Source organism: Cydia pomonella, chromosome 1 (assembly GCF_033807575.1).
Source record: "Cydia pomonella isolate Wapato2018A chromosome 1, ilCydPomo1, whole genome shotgun sequence".
In the NCBI taxonomy this organism is placed as follows: domain Eukaryota; kingdom Metazoa; phylum Arthropoda; class Insecta; order Lepidoptera; family Tortricidae; genus Cydia; species Cydia pomonella.
Genome location: NC_084703.1, coordinates 10,485,316 through 10,506,441, shown reverse-complemented (window position 1 = coordinate 10,506,441; position 21,126 = coordinate 10,485,316). Strand labels below are relative to the sequence as shown.

Sequence of the window (21,126 nt, the reverse complement as noted above, 5' to 3'; positions counted from 1 at the left end):
AATACGAAACCATCGATACGAGAAGAAGAATATAAATAAAGTTGGGATGACTTCAACGACATTAGCAGTATTTAGTAATGAAAGATTCGAATGCTTTAATGATAATTAATGCGATCAATTTATTGCGGTCATATCCTTGACCTGTTTCCCCACAATTATTTGGTATTGGTTCATTGCTTATTTCAATGTTTTAGTAGCAAATAATATATGTATGAAAGCTCATATATTAATAATAGATCCGACGTGGCTGAATGGTATCCACCTGCTTTATTGAAACTGCGCTTATGATAGAAAATATTGTGTAGCCTAAAACTAATCCTTTTCAAACAATCAGAGGCGTTTAAAACAGTATTATAATGAACCCCTTATATGTAGAAAAGTAGTATTTAGCGTCATCTCTCACATGAAGATGTGTTATATACCTACCACTGTCATTTAGAAAAACATCAATCTATTTAATACTTGAAACAGACCATAACTCTCTTTAAGTATATAATTATCTACATGAAATATCTACTGAAGACACATACGCATGTAGCTTGTATTGTACGCGGCGTTTTTGAACTAATTTATTATGCATTTTTTACTTCTTACATAACAACACAAGAAGAACCAACATGAACTGATTACAAATTTGGCTATAGGTACGTATTAATTACCTTTTCATACCTATCCACGAGAAAAGAGTTCATAAAATATTTATTTAAAGCTTCTATAGTTACAAAATTAATTCTACCTAAAGCGATTCTGCTTAAACACAAATAGAAATAATACGCCCGAATACTGATTTAATCCGCTCTGATTGGGAATCTTGTAAGCCGCTTACTCTCCTAAGAAACATAATGGATACAATCAGAGTTGTTAACTAATAGGTAAGTTACGTCTCGGACGTTAATTAGTCGGAACGTAAATAAATAGGCAAGGAGTTGTTGATAGGAGATTCATGAAGGTCGTCAAACTGTGTATCTACCTGGTCGTTTGTATATTCCCGTCAGCTGCCGGCTCAAGCTAGTGAAGCGCCCTGGGCTCGTGTAAACGATTAGTAGAGCCCGGTTTCGATATCCATTACAACTATTCGTAACCGTAATTTATACCAGATTATACATATATAGCCCGAGCTTGGCAAGTGGCAGGAAGAAAACCACTGAAGTCGCGAGGTCGTGAGCAACACCTATTAAACCGCACCTAAACCAAAGAGAGAGAGAGAGAGAGAGAGAGAGAGAGAGCTCTTCACTTTTGCTTTATAATTTAATAACTACATGTGTTATCTCCAAAATGATTACTAGGCGACGAGAAAATACGTATGCCGATTCAGAAATTTGTTCATCCATTCTTATAACTGGAACGTGATTCAATGTCTAAAAACAAAACCACTTATAAAATGGCATGGCAATATCTTTTTTCCACGTTATACACATCATTTAAAAAGCGGCCAAGTGCGAGTCGGACTCGCCCATGAAGGGTTCCGTAGCATTTATGACGTATTAAAAAAACTACTTATACTAGATCTCGTTCAAACCAATTTTCGGTGGAAGTTTGCATAGCAATGTATATCATATATTTTTTTTAGATTTTTCGTTCTGTTATTTTAGAAGTTACAGGGGGGGGGGGACACATTTTTTCACTTTGGAAGTGTCTCTCGCGCAAACTATTCAGTTTAGAAAAAAATGATATTAGGAACCTAAATATCATTTTTGACGACCTATCCATAGATACCCCACACGTATGGGTTTGATGAAAAAAGTTTTTTGAGTTTCAGTTCTAAGTATGGGGAACCCCCAAAATTTATTGTTTTTTTTTCTAGTTTTGTGTAAAAATCCTAATGCGGTTCATAGAATACATCTACTTACCAAGTTTGAACAGTATAGCTCTTATAGTTTCGGAAAAAACTGGCGGTGACATAATCGGACAGACAGACGGACATGACGAATCTATAAGGGTCCGTTTTTTGCCATTTGGCTACGAAACCCTAAAAATGGTAAGCAATAATAAAAAAGTTTTATTGGAGAAACTGACAATGATGAGTTGATGACATTAGTCGTGTCTCATTACTAATGAGACACGACTCATTAGTCGTGATTATGGATTTTACCATTCTGCAATCAATTCGGCTCGTTTGCAGTAAGAATAGTTCCATAAATAATATTAAATGTAAATCTAGTATTGACCACTGCTCAGCATAACTACCCGACACTATCTCTGTGGACCGCACCATCGCGCGCTCATTTGGTATCTACGAAAGTGTGTATATAATAGAAGCCGGTATTGTAAAGGGAACAGGAGCCCGGCCCGGGATCGCTAGCCGCGGGCCACGTCCTTGGCTGGCGGCCAGAGATCAGCGAGATACGCTGCCTCCTCGCGCATGCATTTCTACAAAACGGCACTTATCGCGAAGCACGACTTCGGAAAGACCCTACACGTAGTACATATGAGACAGAAATAAACTTCTTTGATCTACTTATTCGTTTTTTCTGTTGAATAAAGCTCAATGATTTACTTTTGTTGGTATAGAACCGCACGTCATGAAATTTATTTTACATGCAAGTAGTTTTTACCTACTGACAAGAATGAATAAATGAGAAGGATAATAAATCAGTCGTAAAGAGAATTTAAACCTGCTCGCTTCTGTTGTGCCCCAGTTTGACATTTTTTAATGGTACAATAACGTCAATAACACTTGCCCGTGAATAATAAAATATGTACATTAAATGCACTCCAATAGACATTTTTTCAACTAAAGGTTTGAAAGGTTCGATTGTTTGGTTATTGGTTGCTTGGTTATTTAGCAGTTGTTTTCCTCCATAACGAAAAAATGGCTGAACGCTGAACCTGAAAAAGGAGCTTTAACGCTAGGTACTAATGGCCTGGACCCATTGTACTTACTACTGTATTTTTTTAACTATTAGTAACTAAGAAATATTAATATTATTTAGTAACACATATTGAGTTTTACTTTAACAAATATTTATGTTGTGTGTAATTTCGTTGGTTTTGTGTGTATTTAGAGATAGATTTCTTTCATTGGATTTGCAACCGGATCCCTTTGTTTGACATTATTATTTAAAGTTAATGTAATGATAGTCATATTATCATTAGTCATAACTCTGAAACCGTTAACTTTTCATGAATTTCCTTAAGTTATTCTATAGATAGGTTAGGTTAGGTTTGGTTTGTTTTATGGCAATCCTGGAAAGTTACGCGTTTCTGAGAAAAACCAAATTATAAACAATAGAGACCCATTTGCAACACCTACTAACATTGTGTAAATTTATCGATTTCCACTACCTAAAGGTTTTATCGAAGGGATCGCTATTAACGATAAGACCGCCTATTGTTCATCTCTAATTCTGATGCTGTTTTCTCTCTGTATTGTTATTAGGGTTCCGTACCCAATGGGTAATTACTAAGACTCCGCTGTCCATACGTCTGTCACCAGCCTGTAGCTCAAGAACCGTGATAGCTAGACCGTTGAAATTTTCACAGATGATGTATTGCTGTTGCCGCTATAACAAAAAAATACATAAAACGTATGGTGGGCGAGTCCGACTCGCACTTGTCCGGTTTTATTTATTTATTGAGGTGTGCAATAAATAGTATTTGTATTGTATTGTAATTAACACAAGTACCTAATTTATTCTAGAGTGGGATCAATAAAATATTGGATTGGCCCAGCAGTGGGACACTCAAACAGGCAAGAAAAAAGCTGCTTACCTTTTGTTTTTAGGAAAATTTGGATAAAGATTAAACCGTATCAATCCAATCATTTTGAACTGCTAATTTAATCTTAAATTAACTGTTTCGTACCCGTTAATTCAGTGAAAACACGTCTGAAGTGCAATTCTCTCATTCAGAGAGAGCAGTCACGCTCACAACAATATGCCATATATTAGCTTTAAGTATAATTCTGCCTCCACTCTCTAAATGGCCAGACGAGAATATAATCCAGATAAAAAACATAAATTAAAAATTAATTAACTACGAGTATGTTAATTTGTTTCAAACATTTTTTTATTAAGATACTGTGTGACTTATGTCAAGTGAAGTAAGAACAAGAACGAGGAACGTTCGATCGAACTTTCTAATAGGAATCGACGTTAGTTTGGCGGTAGATGAGGGATGTCCCGACTAAAGTTTAGCTTTCATCAAGTTGTTAGTAAACAGGATCCGGCCTTGCCTAAGTTTTAATTATTTAGGGCCCGCATGTAGGCGGAGAAGGAAGCTACCTAGAATTACAATATAAATTACAAAACTGTTTTAATATCCGTCTATTAGTAACTACCTAAGATTGGCCATTATACAGAAAAGTCACAAATCTACATATAAACGTCTTACTAAGTAACTACGGATTATTTGAATATGTAAGTACACTCAAGGCCAAAAGTATGGAAACAAGGTTATTTTCTTTAATATATGTTTCTTTTTTTGTAATTGTAACCTAAAATTTACATGAAGTAACCACAAAAGATTAAAAGTACTCGCAAAATATCAAAACATCCTGAAATATTGTCAAAAACATAAAAAAAATTAGGAAAAAGTAACATAATTATAACCTTTTAATTGCTTTGAAAAATGTTGAACTGGCAAATATCATAGCTACAACTTATATTTACCATTTTGTTTCTATTGAGTAGTATATATTACATCGCTTAAAAAATCAAACTTTTCTATTAAAATAAAAGTTTGTTTCTATACTTTTGGCCGGGAGTGTACATATTAAAATAATCAGGTAACCGAATTAGATATTTGTTACGAAATCCGGTAGTTGAGATTGCAATGGATTCATTTAAAATTAGGTTTACATAGTTAGATCTTTCAAATAGTTAATAGTAATTTTTATCCACAGTCAAACCGTATAAACCACAGTCAAGCCGTGTAAACTGTTTTGTTGGACTCCGTATCTGTATAAGATGTATCTTTTTATGTTAATAATAAATAAATAAATAATACATGTAATCGCATCTAACCACCAGTCTAAACAAATATATTACGTTCTGTTTATCAAATACTACTAATACTAGATTAAGATATTTGCTTACTTGTGTATTATATATGTATTCTCACACAGATTACCTACCGGTGAAACTCGATCTCTCACCTCTCAAGACGTTTGTTTAATATAATATCATCAAAATAATTTTGAACTATATGACTTAAACTAACATTCTAAACCTAGTACAGAACAGACAAGACCACAAAGATTCGTTATATTAAAAAGTATATAAATGTACTACATTTCTTATTTTTTCCTTGAAGGGGTCAAAAAAGATTTGAAAGTTTTATAATTGAAACAATTTAGATAATAAAACGCGGAGGTATTATATCGTCTTTGCGAAGCTATTAGAAATTAGTACACATTTTGTTAGTGTTAGATATGTAGACAGCTTCTTCTGATGCGGACTGTTATAACTGTTACACACGCTACCGTCACATGGGCGTAAGGTGAAAAATGTATCCACTAATTATGTTTTAATATATACGCAATACTTCTTGTTACGAAACGGCCAAGCCACATATATTGACTAAGGTGTAGAGTTTGTGAAGATAGGGCTTGTAGAGTTAGAAGCTTGGCTCTACAAGAGATCTGATAACTTTTTGACAGTGCGAGCCATATGGCTTAGTCTTTGGAAAATTTTACATGAAAATGTTTTTTGATAGGTTTTCACTTCTTTTTGTAAGTCACTTATGACAATCTTCGATCCCCTAATTTAAAAGGTTGGTGGTGATTTACTATTAAAAATCTTGAAATACGGATCTGAGGGCACATTTTATACAATCTGCTTTTTTTTACTGATTACTCATACAAACTTTAATCACTTTTTCGCCTATCGACGACGAAATATTCTGTATCCTTCCCCATAAACAAAACTACCTACAAACCTTTTTAGATATGAATAAAATCTAAAGCATGAGAGCTATACAATTGAATTTTTTTATGCTTAACAAGTCTACTATTGACATTACACGAATATCCTCGTATCCCGTGAATTCTGTTTATCTGGTATAATGCGAACCCAAGATATGAGGGTTCAAAAAAAAGGACGAAGCGCTTCGAGAAAAGGTAGGTAGTGCTCTTCGCTTTGCTCGTTTTGGCGGGGGCACTATCATGCTCCCAGAAAGGAAAAATTATGAAAAGTGCATGTCTTCATATGTGGTAAAATAAATCAACATGAGCATAATTAACAAAAAGTAAAAAAATATACGTTTACATGCATTATCTAACGGATGCGTTGCCGCTATCAATAACAAATATCAGTATCATAATCCTTCCGTAAACAAATATTATTATCAATATTATCAGCTTGAATAATGACCTCTGCGTCAATCATAGTTGGCTCCTCTCGACGCACACGACATCATTCTATTTCTGTAGCCGTCATAGTGGGGTCAAAGAAATGCCGATGCCGTGGTGGAGGAGAGCTTCCGTACGTGCTGCGGCGCGACGCGCCCGTCGTAAAGGCGCACGCGCGGGTTTACGAGTGCTCCGATAATAAAATGTTTTTGTAAAAAGTATAGCTAATGCTAGACCCTCTTTAACCCCAATGTGGATGGAACACGGTAAACCCGAAAACGTGTTTTCAAAACTATCCTAGAAAACGTGTTTCAAAAGCAGTCTCTTTACAAAAGAAGCATAAAATAATGTTTTTTGGCCATACATGCAGCGCTGCAAAACCAGGATTTACAAAGTAACCCATAGATTGAAACGCGTATATAATTATCACTATCAGTAATACGAGTAAAATATGTAACAAAATGACGGCATTAATAATTTATTCTTTCTTTAGCTGATTTCTCCACGACGATTCTGCAGATATTGCATGCCCAATTGAATGCTTACAACACAAATGATTATTTATATCTGTTGCTCAAGCAAAAACTGTGCCGTTACGTAGATTTTTACAAGGTAATCTTTATTATGTATCCAATAATAGAAATTACCCACAATAAAGCAAATTTTAATAAGATAGATAGAAGATAGGTATGAGAACACGTTTAAATGCTTCTCTAAATAGACTTGTCTTTTTGCAAATTCAACACAAGGGAAGCATCTAATTGAAAAATAAAGAGAAACTTCCTCTTGAATGATCTTGACACAGCAGTTTATTCACTCAGAAGCTCATCAGCCAGTCCAATAGACCCCGGCTTTGTACCCAAAAAAACGTACTAATTAAAGGAAACTTTCCTACTTTACGCAGAATCGAAATCTGTATTGAACCGCGACAAAAGTAAATATGAGAAATGATTTGTACTTGACGTGTTTAAAGCACTCAATGGCTGACAGATTTAATGAGACATTTGGCGCGAATGTCATCCTGCATCTCGCTGTACGTCGGTATAATGTATAGTACGAGACTAGTTAGTGCGCTCATCGTGTGCAATGTAAGACTGGCCTTATATTTTGTTGCTGATCACCTATGTGTATACCTTCTACATAATAGCGGACGTTTACCTAATAACTAGGTATTGTTTTCTCCAATGTGCTCGGAAATGTTCACGTTATTGTTTGATGTTCAACGACCGGTTTGGCCTTGTGGGACCCTGCCTACGAAGCCGATGGTCCCAGGTTCAAATCCTGGTAAGGGCATTTATTCGTGTGATGAGCATGAATATTTGTTCCTGAGTCATGGGTGTTTTCTATGTATTTAAGTATTTATAAATATTTATATATTATACATATCGTTGTCTAATAAGTACCCTCAACACAAGCCTTATTGAGCTTACTGTGGGACTTAGTCAATTTGTGTAATAATGTCCTATAATATTTATTTATTTATTGTAGCATAATAGTACGGGTAATTCTTCTTTATTATTAAATTCAAATAATAATAAAATACCAAATCATTAATTTCTTGTTTTAGCGGACGGGGAGTTCATCACTGTATTGTTTTCTACTCTTAAAAACATATATCTACTAAGAAAAACAAATGCAAACATTCAATTAGTCAATAGCCGCGAACCGCGTCTACACGACGCGGTCAGTTAACATTACAAGCTATAGGATAGATTGAGATAGCAAAATAAACGACCTTACATGTCTCGTTCTCACAAAACCGCGTGAAAGATTGTGCGAATACAAAGTGCTTAATAAAATCCAAGACATACATAACAATTTTTTTTAAGGATCTAAGGGGTGAACATACTCCTTTTAATGCATATTTTTATGTTTTATTGCACAATTATATTGAATTAACCAATATTAAATGGTACTGAATAGTACTATGGTTGTGCCTTTAACTTAAAAAAAATTTAAAGAGGGATATTGTTTTTGACGTTTTTTGATACGAAGGTTCGACTTTAGTGATGCTTAATGCTTTACTAATGTTTATTTTACCTTATTTCCCTGGAAAAAAACATTATATAGGAATAGCAATTCGTGGAATCGTTCACTTTGTCCGATAAAATCGAAACCCATCACGAATTGCTGTTTCCCGGTCTCTGCAATAATCTACTATTCTTATTAGTGTCACAAAAAAAGGAATTAAGTACAAGTCATTACTTTAATAAACAGTCACTTGCTATTGAGTAATTAATGTGATACAACATACTCGTAATATTTGAATTTTATTAATTTTGTTCGAAATTTATTATAAATTTATAATTTTTATTCAAATCCGAATAAGAAAGAAATTAATTGTTGTAACACTGAACTCATTCACTGCTAAACTAGCGCTACGTCGTAGCCTGTAGATTGCTCACGCTGTAGAGCATTGGCCAATGGCTCTTAAGACGTAACTACAATTTGTCGGGATTAGCGGCAAACGGGTTAGTTAAGTATACTAATATACTAGTAGTACTCGTACTAACTCTACTTTTGTGGCTTTAGTGGCCAATCAAGAAAGTAAATATTTTTTATCAATTTTATCATTAAGCTAAACATAACATCAATGCAAAGTTAATTGCTCTCCAAAAGTCAAATTTAATTCAACTATTGCGATATTTAAACAAATTGTTGGAGGATACCACTACTATTGATATAAATAATTCCAAATGATATTGAGAGTGGATAGGAACAAAGCGCAAGCTATTGATAGGCAGACATCGGAGTCGGGTCTGAAAACGTCCATCTTCAATGGTCGACTTGGCAAACCCATTTCGATCTCACTACATTAGCACTTGTGTTGATTTTTTTGTGTTCAACGTAAACAAAACGCACCGACAGAATTAATGATGCCGAGACGCGGTTTTAGTAACGACTCTAAAGCGCAATTTCACACGTTGGCGGCAGTTCCAAAATATCTCTCATAACACATAGTTAACTAAAGATTTCCAGATAATAAATGGGACCGACGACGGAAATGTTGCTTTTGACGTAAGATCGAGTGGAATAAATGCGTAAAAAGTTACTAGAGACATTTATAAAAAATTGTCGTTTCCGCAAAGCGTAATAATCCTTGGATGCGGACAAGGCGAGTCAAAATAAACGTGAGGCAATGCTCTGGCGTGACACCGACGTGACCGAGTGTCGATGTCTTTGGCTCGCTAAATGTCAGAGCTTCATTCACACATCCTCGCTAGTGGTACCTCAGACGGATTCAATTTCATTTTATGTGCAGCAGGTCAATTATCCCATGGAGTTAAACTGGAGACGCGACCTTGCTCGTGCAAGGGCAAAACTAGAAAATGTTCATCATTATAAAGTGTCGTTGAAAATCTAGCTGTTACCGACCACGTGTTTTGCAACAGAATCATCGAGGAAAAGGGTTTAAATTTATTGGGATTTTTTAAACAGAGTTCATTATTCGGAATATTAATAAAAATAAAAATTTGGTCACAATTTTACACGAGGAAGATTTTTTGATATGTATATGCTTTTTGGTCATGGAAAACATCGCGTGGAAACTGGTCTAGTCCCAAGCTTATCCCTCTGCGTTGGTTGATCAGATGGATTAGGTTGCAGACCGGCAACAGAACAATCCTTAAATATTATATACCTGATTACCGTTAAGTTTAAATTACTGGCCGTAAATGTTGTATTGGTTATTTTGTTGTAGTAATATCCGTACCAATAAAGCAAAAATATGATAGAAACGAAAAAATATAACAAAAATGAATTAAGTAGTAGTATAATATAGTTTTTAGGGTTCCGGACCCAAAGGGTCCCTATTACTAAGACTCCGCTTTCCGTCCATCTGCCTGTCTGTCACTAGGCTGTATTTTTTGAACCGTGATACCTAAACAGTTGAAATTTTCAGAGATGATCTATTTCTGTTGCTGCTATAACAACAAATACTAAAAAGTACGGAACCCTCGGTGGGTGAGTCCAACTCGCATTTGTCCGGTTTTTATTTTTAGGGGTCTACTATACATTTGGTATTTGGGGGCCGGTTTTTAAAATTCGAGTGCTCAATTTTGTCACTGAAAATCTGTGGAATACGGCTAATTGATATTATTGAAATATGAGCAATAGAAATTGGGAATCTAGTGGTATTGACCATTCGTTTTCAATTCTATTAGTAGAATTTAAATGTCTAGTAGTGGAGATATATTGAAGGGAGCCACACGAAACAGAGCGGTCGAAATTCAAAGATCGGCCTCCTGCCTCACAATTAATATGAAAAAAATTCAAAAGAATGGGTGTTGTCTGGACACTTTTTCCATTAAATTAATTTAAATGAAAATTCACTTACCTAAATAAGGTATAATTCTCACCTCTAAATCAGAATCAAGGCCATTTAAGCTTGAAGAATGCACTTCAGCGCGCAAAGATAATCTGTTGGGTTTGCGTGTTAGACTATTGACACCCATATGTTTGTTTGATCTACCTAATGTAAGAATACCACTGGGAACTATTTCCGGTTCACGAAATGAGAGTTTTTTTCGGGGTCTTTCACTAATGTCTTGTATCTCTTGACTACCGAATCTATCAATTACTGGTATCACAAGTCGGGACTGAACACAAACGTCTTCCGTGGAATCGAACTGCCTTAACCGCGATGGCGTTTCTTTATGTTCACTTATACCTTGGAATTCCTCTTCATTGTCATATAATTTCATGGGTCCTACTGATTTTGGTCTCGGCCTCGCACCTGCATAATCTTTAGGACCACCACCGTCGGCGCGGCTCCTTCGTCTATTGGAGTGTAACTCTCTAAATTCTGGTTCTGATCGACTATTTTTCAAGTTTTGGTTCTTTTTGTTCTTTGACTCGTGTTTCAACGTCGTTGTGTTGTGGTCTTGTTTAGATTTTAGTGCACCACTCAGCGAAAACAGTGTACTTCTTGCTTTCAGTAGTACCTCTGTAGGTAAATTTTTTAGCAAGTGGTCATTTCGTCTTTGTTTACCATGTTCAGGGTGATGCGCCATGTCGCGATTGACTACTGCTGCTAAACTAGCACGAGATGTGTCCGGGTGAATAGATTGCGTGGTTGCGCGCGTAAGCGACGCGCGTTTCGTTCGGCTCCTCGCGGGCCTACTGAAGTAGCGGCAACGTGGTTGCGCTCGCGCCTGTAGTTGCACCGCAAATAAACACGTCCGCGTAATGCCGCGGTACACTTCTGTCATAGTTATTGATAAACTGATTAAGTTAACCCACTTTTTTAACCTAAACTTGTCAAAAGTGATTGATCGAGTCTCATTATTTTCTCACCCCTTTCAAATAACTCTCCCCAAATAATGGCATTAAAAGATTACGGGTTTTGATTAAAGTTTCTTAAGTCGAAAGATGAAAAACCTTTTTGTGATTTACTTTCGCGCTCTTAAACTTTGGAGAACTCTTAGCGACTATTGTAATAATGTTTAGAAACAAATTCTCAAGGTACCTATCGCGAAATTATATGGCACTTTGTCTTTGATGTTGAAAATAACTTAATCTACACAAATTGACTAAGTCCCATAGTAAGCCAAGAAGGCTTGTGTTGTGGGTACTCACACAACGATATATATAAATGTAATATACAAATACTTAAATATATGGAGACATCCATGATTCAGGAACAAATATCTGTGCTCATCACACAATTAAAAACCCTTACCGGGATTCGAACCCAGGACCATCGGCTTCATAGGCAGAGTCACTACCCACTAGGTCAGACCGGTCGTCAAATACATCGTCAAAAACATATTATAAATAATTTATTAGATTCTTTAGAAGAAAAATAGGCGTACCTACTAATTTTTAAGGATTGAAAGGTTATATTACCTTTACCTTAGCTAAATAGCTCATGATAACTAAGCTAAGAAAATAGACTCATTGAATATTTATAACTGAACGCAAACAATTGTAAGCCAAAGAAAACCCATTACAATTTTCAACATCACATTTAATTTGTGTGTTTAAACTACAGACTATTGGCAGACGTGAAGACATTTTGCGTTTCACTCAGCCAAACAAACATAGGAGCTGTAACTTTGAGTATTGGTATCAGATATATTAATTATGTTTATACATAGATGCTCGTCGGTCCCATTCAGTGTTGTGGCTCGTAACATTATTATATTATAACCCTTATAAATATTAACTATGTTTTGATTTTATTGGTCATAGTGACTGTATGCATTTTATGTTATTACAATAAAATAATCGATTTCAAACATGTAACCCTCATCAGGTAGTTTCAGGCCAATTCGAACGTGTATAACAGCTAACTGATATGATTCGAATATCATTCTAATATCGGTTTGATGTCACTGCATGTTCTAAATGGCCTGTTTGTTTCGTAATGAGATTCAAACAGAATCAAACGCAACTTCTTATATTTATTTTGTCTTCTGAAGTTATTGATCTGTCTTCACGTGCTTGAACTTTCACTTATTTACACTTGAATCCTGAGACTAGCTTGATAAGGTCAATACGTGCAACTACCTCTTACCAGACCGTGTGTTGCCATTGGTTGCGCGAGCTTAGGCAATTTTATCACTGTGTTGGTTTCGCTGAAACTCCGAGTCGCTTTTATTTGGTATTCGTGTTTTATTGGAATAGCACAAATAAACATTAGGTCTGTGGTTCGGATTGTTTACCGAACTCAACGCCTCAAAGAAATAATGTATTTGCGTAAATGAATTGTATCCCTAGTTGGGTATAACGTCCTGCATTAAGCTATACTTAGTGCATCAAATTTGTATAAATGAAAGTACCTCTACCTACTCTATGTTAGTTTAAATTGTATTTTTTTATTTTTATGCATGTTAATTATAAGATGTAATATTTTGAAAATGTCGCGCAGAGTTTTTCGCCGGTTCCATATCGTGATACCCTCCTATAATTTAGGAAGGATTTAAATCTTTTCGGTCAGAAGTGGTAGAGTTAGGATAGGTTTGGAGGCCGGGCCGGCGTAGCTTTATTTGATGTTCATAAGCACATTGTAATATTTGTAATATTCCTACTTGAAAAATTAACTATATTTCCTTATCTTGAGTATAGGGTCCATTTGTCTATACTTAATTAGGTATGGATCTAATAAGATCAGGTATGTAACTTTAAATACAAAATTTATTGGAGGCAATGGGCATTGGAAATAACAGGGAAAACTGAACACCGATTCAATTCAATTATTTTCATGAAGCAAGAATAATTAACACGTGTATTGAGTATTTTACGCGAAACGGATCAGGACCCATGAAACCTTGATCCGTGTTGATATTAAAATTTGCTTTCATAGGTAGTTACAACGTTCGTAGCATTCGCATTCATGCGTAGTCGACTCCGTAATCGGTTTCCGCCATAATATATCGGTAAAAAAGCCACGGTACTATTTACTTTTCTTCCTTCTGGTCCAGTTGCAACCGAGTGTACACATATACAAAATATTCGTATCTACCTACCCCAGATCCAACAACAGAATCTCTGAGTAACATGTAGTGTAAACTATTACCTATTTAAACAGAATTCAAGATTCTAAAAAGTGTAGCTAGAATATTTATGGCATTCAAGAACGATGATCGAGACCGGTAATTGATTATAAAAGTCGAGTTCGAAGAGGAATCGGTGATTTATTATTGTCTATAAACAATGGCGTCGCGAACTAATGAAACTCACTAAGAACTCACTAAAGTTACGTTTTCGAGTAAGATCTCTTGAGCAATATTAGCGCTGCATATCTCTATGTTTAGGTACTTTATAAAAAGAAAAAAAGAATAATCACCTTTTGTGCGAGAAAAATGATATGGTCCTAAGATTAAGGAGTGTTAAATTAACAAGAACATTACATTTTAAATGATGTAATGGTTTTCAATGTCAGTTTCCAGGATTTGATTGTTCTTCTACCCTTGGAAGTTAACCGTTTAACTCGAGTCTTTGTTTACGCCAAAGGCTTTGCGATAAACCTGAGATTAAAAACTGGAGTGCGCTTGCAAAAAGATGAATCCTAAAGTGAAGCACCTAGTTATTGTTCAGTGCTTTTTATTATTCAACAGTTAGTAATTTAAATATTAAAGATTTTACACAGATGTTTATTCTGCTCTTTTTTTTAAGTATAAGTGCACCAGTTACCGATCAATTATCTGCTACTAAATTATACAGAATTATATAAAATTTAATTAGTGTAAGAGAGCTCGTCCCTAATTACTGTATTTTAAGTATTATCATTTAAATAAATAAGAACCGTTACATACGAACATACAGACAACAAGACCATCTATTATTAATTATAAAATTAAGTTTTGAAATTTACCTCACTTACCTTAATATTCCAATTCCAATCAGGACTAGGGTGTTAGGGTCCCATGAGTACCATCCACATGGAATCCAGTTATTAGTAAATGTAAGCGGAAAGGAATATCGACGGTTGAAAAATCGAATATTGTTAGTGTTGCGTGTCGAGCGATTGACATCCCTCTAGTGTTCATAAAGTTCAAGTTCATAAACAAGGCCAAGTGCGGGTAGTTCGAAAAAAATTTGCGCAACTAGAACATGTTGATGTCAATTTTAGCCAGTCTTTTTCAGACCGCGCACGGGGACAACGATGTCATCGGAACTTCGGAAGTAAAATCCAACTTAAGTATACGCGATTGTCCCTTTCTATAATTAATAATATAATTTAATCAAAAACATACATGAAAACTGATCAATCTAACTACGAGTTTTAGGGAGTATTTATTGTAACAAGCGATTTCCAGGCAGCAAATTGACAAGCGCGCGGAGTAGTGTTCGCACTCTGATTTAAGAGTTTACCTATAAACAAACCGGCTAGCCGACGACGGCTGGCCATTAACTACTCGGGAACACTCCGTCGACGCCACTCTGTAGACACTTGCACTTCATTAATTACACTAGCGGTGGTGTACTCGTATCGTTTTCAGTAAAGCAATATATTCACTACGAGTATATGGGCACAACTATTACGCGACACAATACAGAGGTCCTACAGAGAAAAACGAAAATCGAAATATATTTATCTGCCTCGCTATCGCTCTTGATATTCGAGGAATAGACAGGCAGATAAAGAAATCTCAGCAGGGCCTAAGAACGTCAGTTCAGTCGCACGGCGCTTGACACCGGCTCGTCGCTACAGAATTCTAACGCACACTTGCTAGCTATCAAAATGATAACTGAATGATTTTAGTTAGTTATCATTCGCCCGTGCGTCTCGCTCGTACTAATACATGTACGGACAAGCCCGGGTGAAATGAACGCGCGGATGCACGATAACTGACATTATTTAGATATCGTGTTTATGTCAAGTGTACGCTCGAATTGGCCTCCGATCCTTGTCGTGCAATGTTCCCGGATACAACTAGGCAAATTCCGTGAAATCCTTCGATCGCACCGGATATTGCTGCCAAATTTAGAGACATCAACACTACCCGCGAGATTCGTTGACTAGTTAATCCCTTGAAATCTCCTGACTTAAAGAGTACACAACATAGTTATTGAAGAATATCGTCTTAAATTGACCCACCGTTAAACAATAAAATCGGAACATTCGGCGCTTGCTTGCTTTCCGAAACTCGCGCTCATCCCGATACCTCGCGTGTAGTGAATTTGCTTTTGAGCTAACATATTCTATAATGTCGTATTACCGTTTAAAATAAAAAACTAAGAATCAATCGAAAAATCGCAAAATGGAAAATGTAGAGGCTTGAATCGGCCCAACGAACAATGAAAATGTTTATTTAAATAGAGACATCTTTGATACGATTTTTACTGCTATAAAAGTTTACCAATCGTGTAACGGCAACTACAGAAATTAAGTCGATGCCATGAATAACCAGTTCACCAAACAATACTTTCATGAGTTTCGTAATTGCCGAGATAAATCACGATACCTGACGCCATGTTGTTTTAAGTAATCGCAAATTTAATTATTAACTGCATATTATATTGGTACCGCAGCCGCCGGTAATAATCTTAGGGGATCTTCCGTGCTTTTAATTAGTTTGTGGTGATTAACGGAGTTTTCTGAAACATATTTCCTACTGTTTTAACGCAATCAGTTAAGTTTATATTATACCATACAGGTACATTAATCTAAGAGGTCATGAAACGGAACTGATAGGTCTGCATGAATAAACATGTATTAATGGTAAACTGAAATAATAATAATGTTTTTTTTCTTAGTATATGACATTTATTTCAGTTTATAATTTATACAATAGTGTTTCTACTTGAAATAAAAACAAATTAAAATATTTTCTAAAAATAATTTAATTTGTTCTAATACTTCTAATAGTATGTATTAATGGTGTCAGAAAATAGTATGACAGACTTTAATGAAAGACTGTTAAAAACTATGATCCTCCTTTTTAGTTTCGCGTATTCGAGTCAAAAATATCGTGTCTGTATTATGGGATCCTTATTTAATCGAGACGTTATATTTACGAGTAGGCACAGGGATATATAATAGAAACTGGCCTTCTTTGATCTCAACTTTATTATCTTTCATATGACAAGACATGATCATAAATAATTGGAAATTATTATTGTGACATCAGCACGAACCGAAATAAACATTTTATTTATAAACTACCAAGATTTCGCTTCGTTTCCATAGAGCGGCCATCAACACTATAATTATAGGTAGTCTGTGCGAAAACAGAAGAGTCGTAGAATGTATTCGATGGGATGTAATGTATGGGACATTTCACGACTATTTTCTTTCCGCACTGATAAGTATATTAACAGGATTGACACGTGCTGGGAGACACAACAGATACATTCATAATTATCTATGGTAATGTTTATGTAGGATCACTTTGTGGCCATATTATTAAATTTTGTATTATCAGGACGTAAAATATAAAAGTCTAATGGTTACTAGTTGCTAGGTCAAGTGTAGTAACATATGAAACTGCATGTTTTTTTCTACCTTCATAATAAAATCTTGAATTCAATTTAGTTGACCAATGTAAGGTTAGATGGCGGGACGACTTGGACGCATTCTACCCAAAATGGCGAGAAAATGCCGATGACAGGGTTGAATGGAGAAAACGAGGGGAGGCCGTTGACCAGCAGTGGGACACTAAAGTATAAACAAATAAAAAGTTTTTACGTAGCGCAAATTAGTGACCCAGATTACCGTTGTGATGGCGCTGTACCCACGGATGCCTTGTTAAGATTTTTCCTAAATGAATGAGGTCGAGTCTCGAGGAGAAGGGTTCGAGTCTGGTCAAAAAGTTTCTTGATTGAGTTGGCTTCGGGTATTTGTCCAATAATCGTTCTAATGAACTGCAGGAAATTGGGGTTAATAAAAAGTTAGTTCGGAACCCTCGGTGCACGAGTCAGACTTGCGAATCAGAGTAATCGAGCGGTAGGCTTCGGTAGCCTACCGCTTGTCTGGTCATTATTTACTTAATAGCTTACGAGTAACACCTATAGTCCAAGATCCCAGAGCCGCCAGACCTTACTTATTTTCTCTTGAATAAAATGTATGGGATAATATAAATGTATAGTGTTAGTATGTACTTTTAATGTCAGCATAGTTGCTATATTGGTCCGACGGCCATTTGTCCGGTACAAAGTGCTAAAGGTTGGTAAAAATAATACTAACTTAATGTTCTCATAGCTGATTTCTATTATGTTTTAGAAAATGTTGTTAAAAATGGATAATCAACAATTTACAAAACGTAATAGTAATAGTTCCCTGAGTATCATATATAAAAATCAAGAATGAGAATGTAAAAAAAGTTACAATATTTTTTAGACAGCTTTAAAGCGTCTGGTAAAAGTTACCGCCGGCGGAAATGGTCTGGCAATGTTGATTATCAATTTTTAACAATATTTTCTTAAACATACTTAAAAATCAGCCATGAGAATATTAAGAAAAGTTGGTATTATTTTAATTAACCTATACCTGGTAACACTATATTATTCCACACATTTTAGTCATGAGAAAATAAGTAAGGTCTGGCGGGTCTGGGATCTTGCTCTACTACGCCTTTAAAAGTTTACACGCTACTTGCTACGGCGTAGTAAGTAGATATGTAGGTCTACGATTGCTGCTTGTCATAGCTGACAGAACTATTTGAACGTGCACTGACGTCATACCGATATTTGAATGATATTGGTCTGTCCGAGCGAAATGAACGCAGGAGTGACAGCTAACTAATATGATTCCAATTTCATTAAAATATCAGTTTGATGTCAGTGCACGTTCGAATTGGCCTGTGAGTCACTTATTTTATACCGCATCATTGAAATCATCCAGTATAGAGCCAATATTAAATCTGTTAAAATACTAAACAAAAACAATTAGGGCCCGAGCAGCTAAGATAATAATTATACCAGAGCTTAGAACACTGTTCCTGTTTACACTTAGTTAATCTCCAGGCAAATGTGTTATGTACAGGATGTTTATGTTAATTACGTTCAAGGATGGTGGAAATTTCTAATTCTCACTCCCTTTATTGTGTAATGGTCCAAATTCGTGTCTCGTACTACTAGCGAATGGCACTTTGTCTCTCGCAAATTGTGTACACTGCCGACTACACATTAAGTACCTAGATTTATGTAGTATTTTTTATTGCTTTGTTAAATAGACTGTTCCGTGTGTTGGTAAACTATTACACAATAGTGGTATATTACTTAAAGTCCTAAGGTACCTGACAATTAAATATGCTACGACTATAACTAAACTATAAATAACTCACAAGGAAAGGTAACCAACTGTCCGCTTCCGATTTGATTTATATTTATATATGTTATAGAGTGGTCTAAAATAACGGACACGTATTTTTTTTTAGCTGCCCAAACTCAGCTTATTGGGAGAAATTGTCCTCCAAAGTATTAAAAAAATATTAAATCTAGCTCCTAGAGAAAGTGATGCTCAAGCAACTTGCTAGTTAATGGCTGGTTTGAGTATATGTTTGAAATTGTGCTCATTATTTTTTGAAATAAAAAAATAATGAGCACGTGTTTTGTTATATCAGCTTAAACTCAAGTTTTTCTAAAGAAACACCCGTCTTCATGTGTATCTTTAGCGATAAGAAATTATAAAACTCGATTTTTTTTAGGTAAAAATATCTCTGTTATGTGAGCCCTGAGAAAAAACAAACCCTGATTTAGTGGGTAAAGTTCCCTAATAATATATAATTATTTTTTATAATCGTTTGCTGATAGAACTTCAAATAAAAAAAAACTGCATTAAGTGGAAATACCAGCCGTGCCCCTTCTTAGATTTGAGAATTTAAGGTAAATTTTAGGTGAGTCGCGCGGGCCGCTGTGTGCAGTGCAGTGTGCGCCGCACGCGACCCGTTCTCAGCGTTTACTCGCATCTAACAGGCGAAATACCGACAAGAGCTCAATTTAATCGTGTCTCTTCTCCGAGATCCTGTTTTATCTCACAAAATACACAGCTCAATAAATTTGTTTGAATATTTCTTACCACAAAAATGTTTATTTAGCAATATATTATTAGTATTTTACTCGTTTTGTAAACGTATAGTTTAATTAGACGCGTTTATAAATATCAGATTTACAGGTTGATTAGGAACAGTTCCAAGCCGCATAACACTTGCAAGAGAGAACCCGTGTGTTATCGGTCCGACTTATTATGAGCGATGCGATATTGCGATGATCTATAGAACTAAGAGGCCAATTCGAACGTACACTGACATTAGAATAAAATTTAGCTATATCGCGTGTCGCCCTCGCTAATACGTGTAAAGACAAGTAGAGCAAAATTCACGATAAGTGAATGAGATCAGTTAGATGTCATTCTGATATCAGTATATGTCCGAATCGGCCTGTTAGAATAGAAACATCTGACACAATAGGTATCAAAGCTCCGATTGAGAAAGTTTTTACTGGAAAACCCATTATATTCAATAAGTAATTTGACCTATAATTATTCATTGATATTGTTATTTATTCGTTTCTATCATAAAAATTTTGATCAACTATCTATTTTAGGTGTACACTTACAAACATTGCTACTTATTTATCATAATATAGTACTTATTACTTAAATTGGCATGAATGTAATATCATATGAATTGTATGTTGAGTAATACTAGTACCTAAATAAATCTAAAGCCCTAAAATTTAATTTTCACCACACCAGCTAGTAAAGGCTCTCTTGGTACTTCAAAAACAGATGAGGAAGTTGCATTTTATCCGCATGTGTGGCAAAGGAATAAAATGCAAATGTCGAGTTTGCGATTGTCAGCTTTTGCGAATAACTGACAGGCCGATATCATCCGGCGAACTGGTAATTAGAGCCCCCTTATGTTGGCTGGTAGAATTGACTTTTAAATGATGACTTGAGTGATAAATATTTAATAAATTAATTTGGAATTAATTTAGTTTGTTATTTTAACCCTTGTGCCTTGAAACCCTCGCAACGCTCAAGATTCCATTTTCGAACTAATTAAATTTTGGAATCTGTCGCTTGCTCGGGTATCAATATTAGAACGAGGGGTTTAACAACAACTTTCTCCTTTGTAAAACAAATAACTAATAATTATTTATCGAATTTCAGGACAGCTGACGAAATAATTCACCAACCATTCGAACGACTTGTATAGCGAATCATTTTAAACTGGTCCTGGCTAGCTGCTTAGGTCTAGTAAAATTTTCATGGGTTTCGAGATGATCGAACTTTTATTTATTTTTTAATAGTTAGCACCATACTTAATATATACTTACTTATTTCTTCCTGAGTCGGGTGTTTTCTTTATAAACATTTCGTTATAAATATTTATATATTACAGTCATCTTTGTCTAAGTACCCACAATACAAGCCTTATTGAGCTTAC

The 21,126-nt window shown here is 35.3% G+C and overlaps 1 protein-coding gene across 4 annotated transcripts in view; it reads right to left on the bottom strand.

Moving 5' to 3' along the window:
* LOC133534230 (carboxyl-terminal PDZ ligand of neuronal nitric oxide synthase protein) overlaps window positions 1-21,126 on the bottom strand; it is a 201,798-nt gene that overhangs the window by 25,303 nt on the left and 155,369 nt on the right. The window contains exon 1 of one of the 4 annotated variants that reach the window (XM_061873466.1): window positions 10,648-11,739. The exons of 2 other annotated variants lie outside the window; for them this stretch is intronic. In XM_061873466.1, the coding sequence (XP_061729450.1) occupies window positions 10,648-11,499 (852 nt within the window). In that variant the 5' untranslated portion in view covers window positions 11,500-11,739. Of the gene's footprint in view, window positions 1-10,647; window positions 11,740-21,126 lie in introns of those variants that run through there. One more of the 4 variants, XM_061873357.1, reaches the window with a different exon arrangement.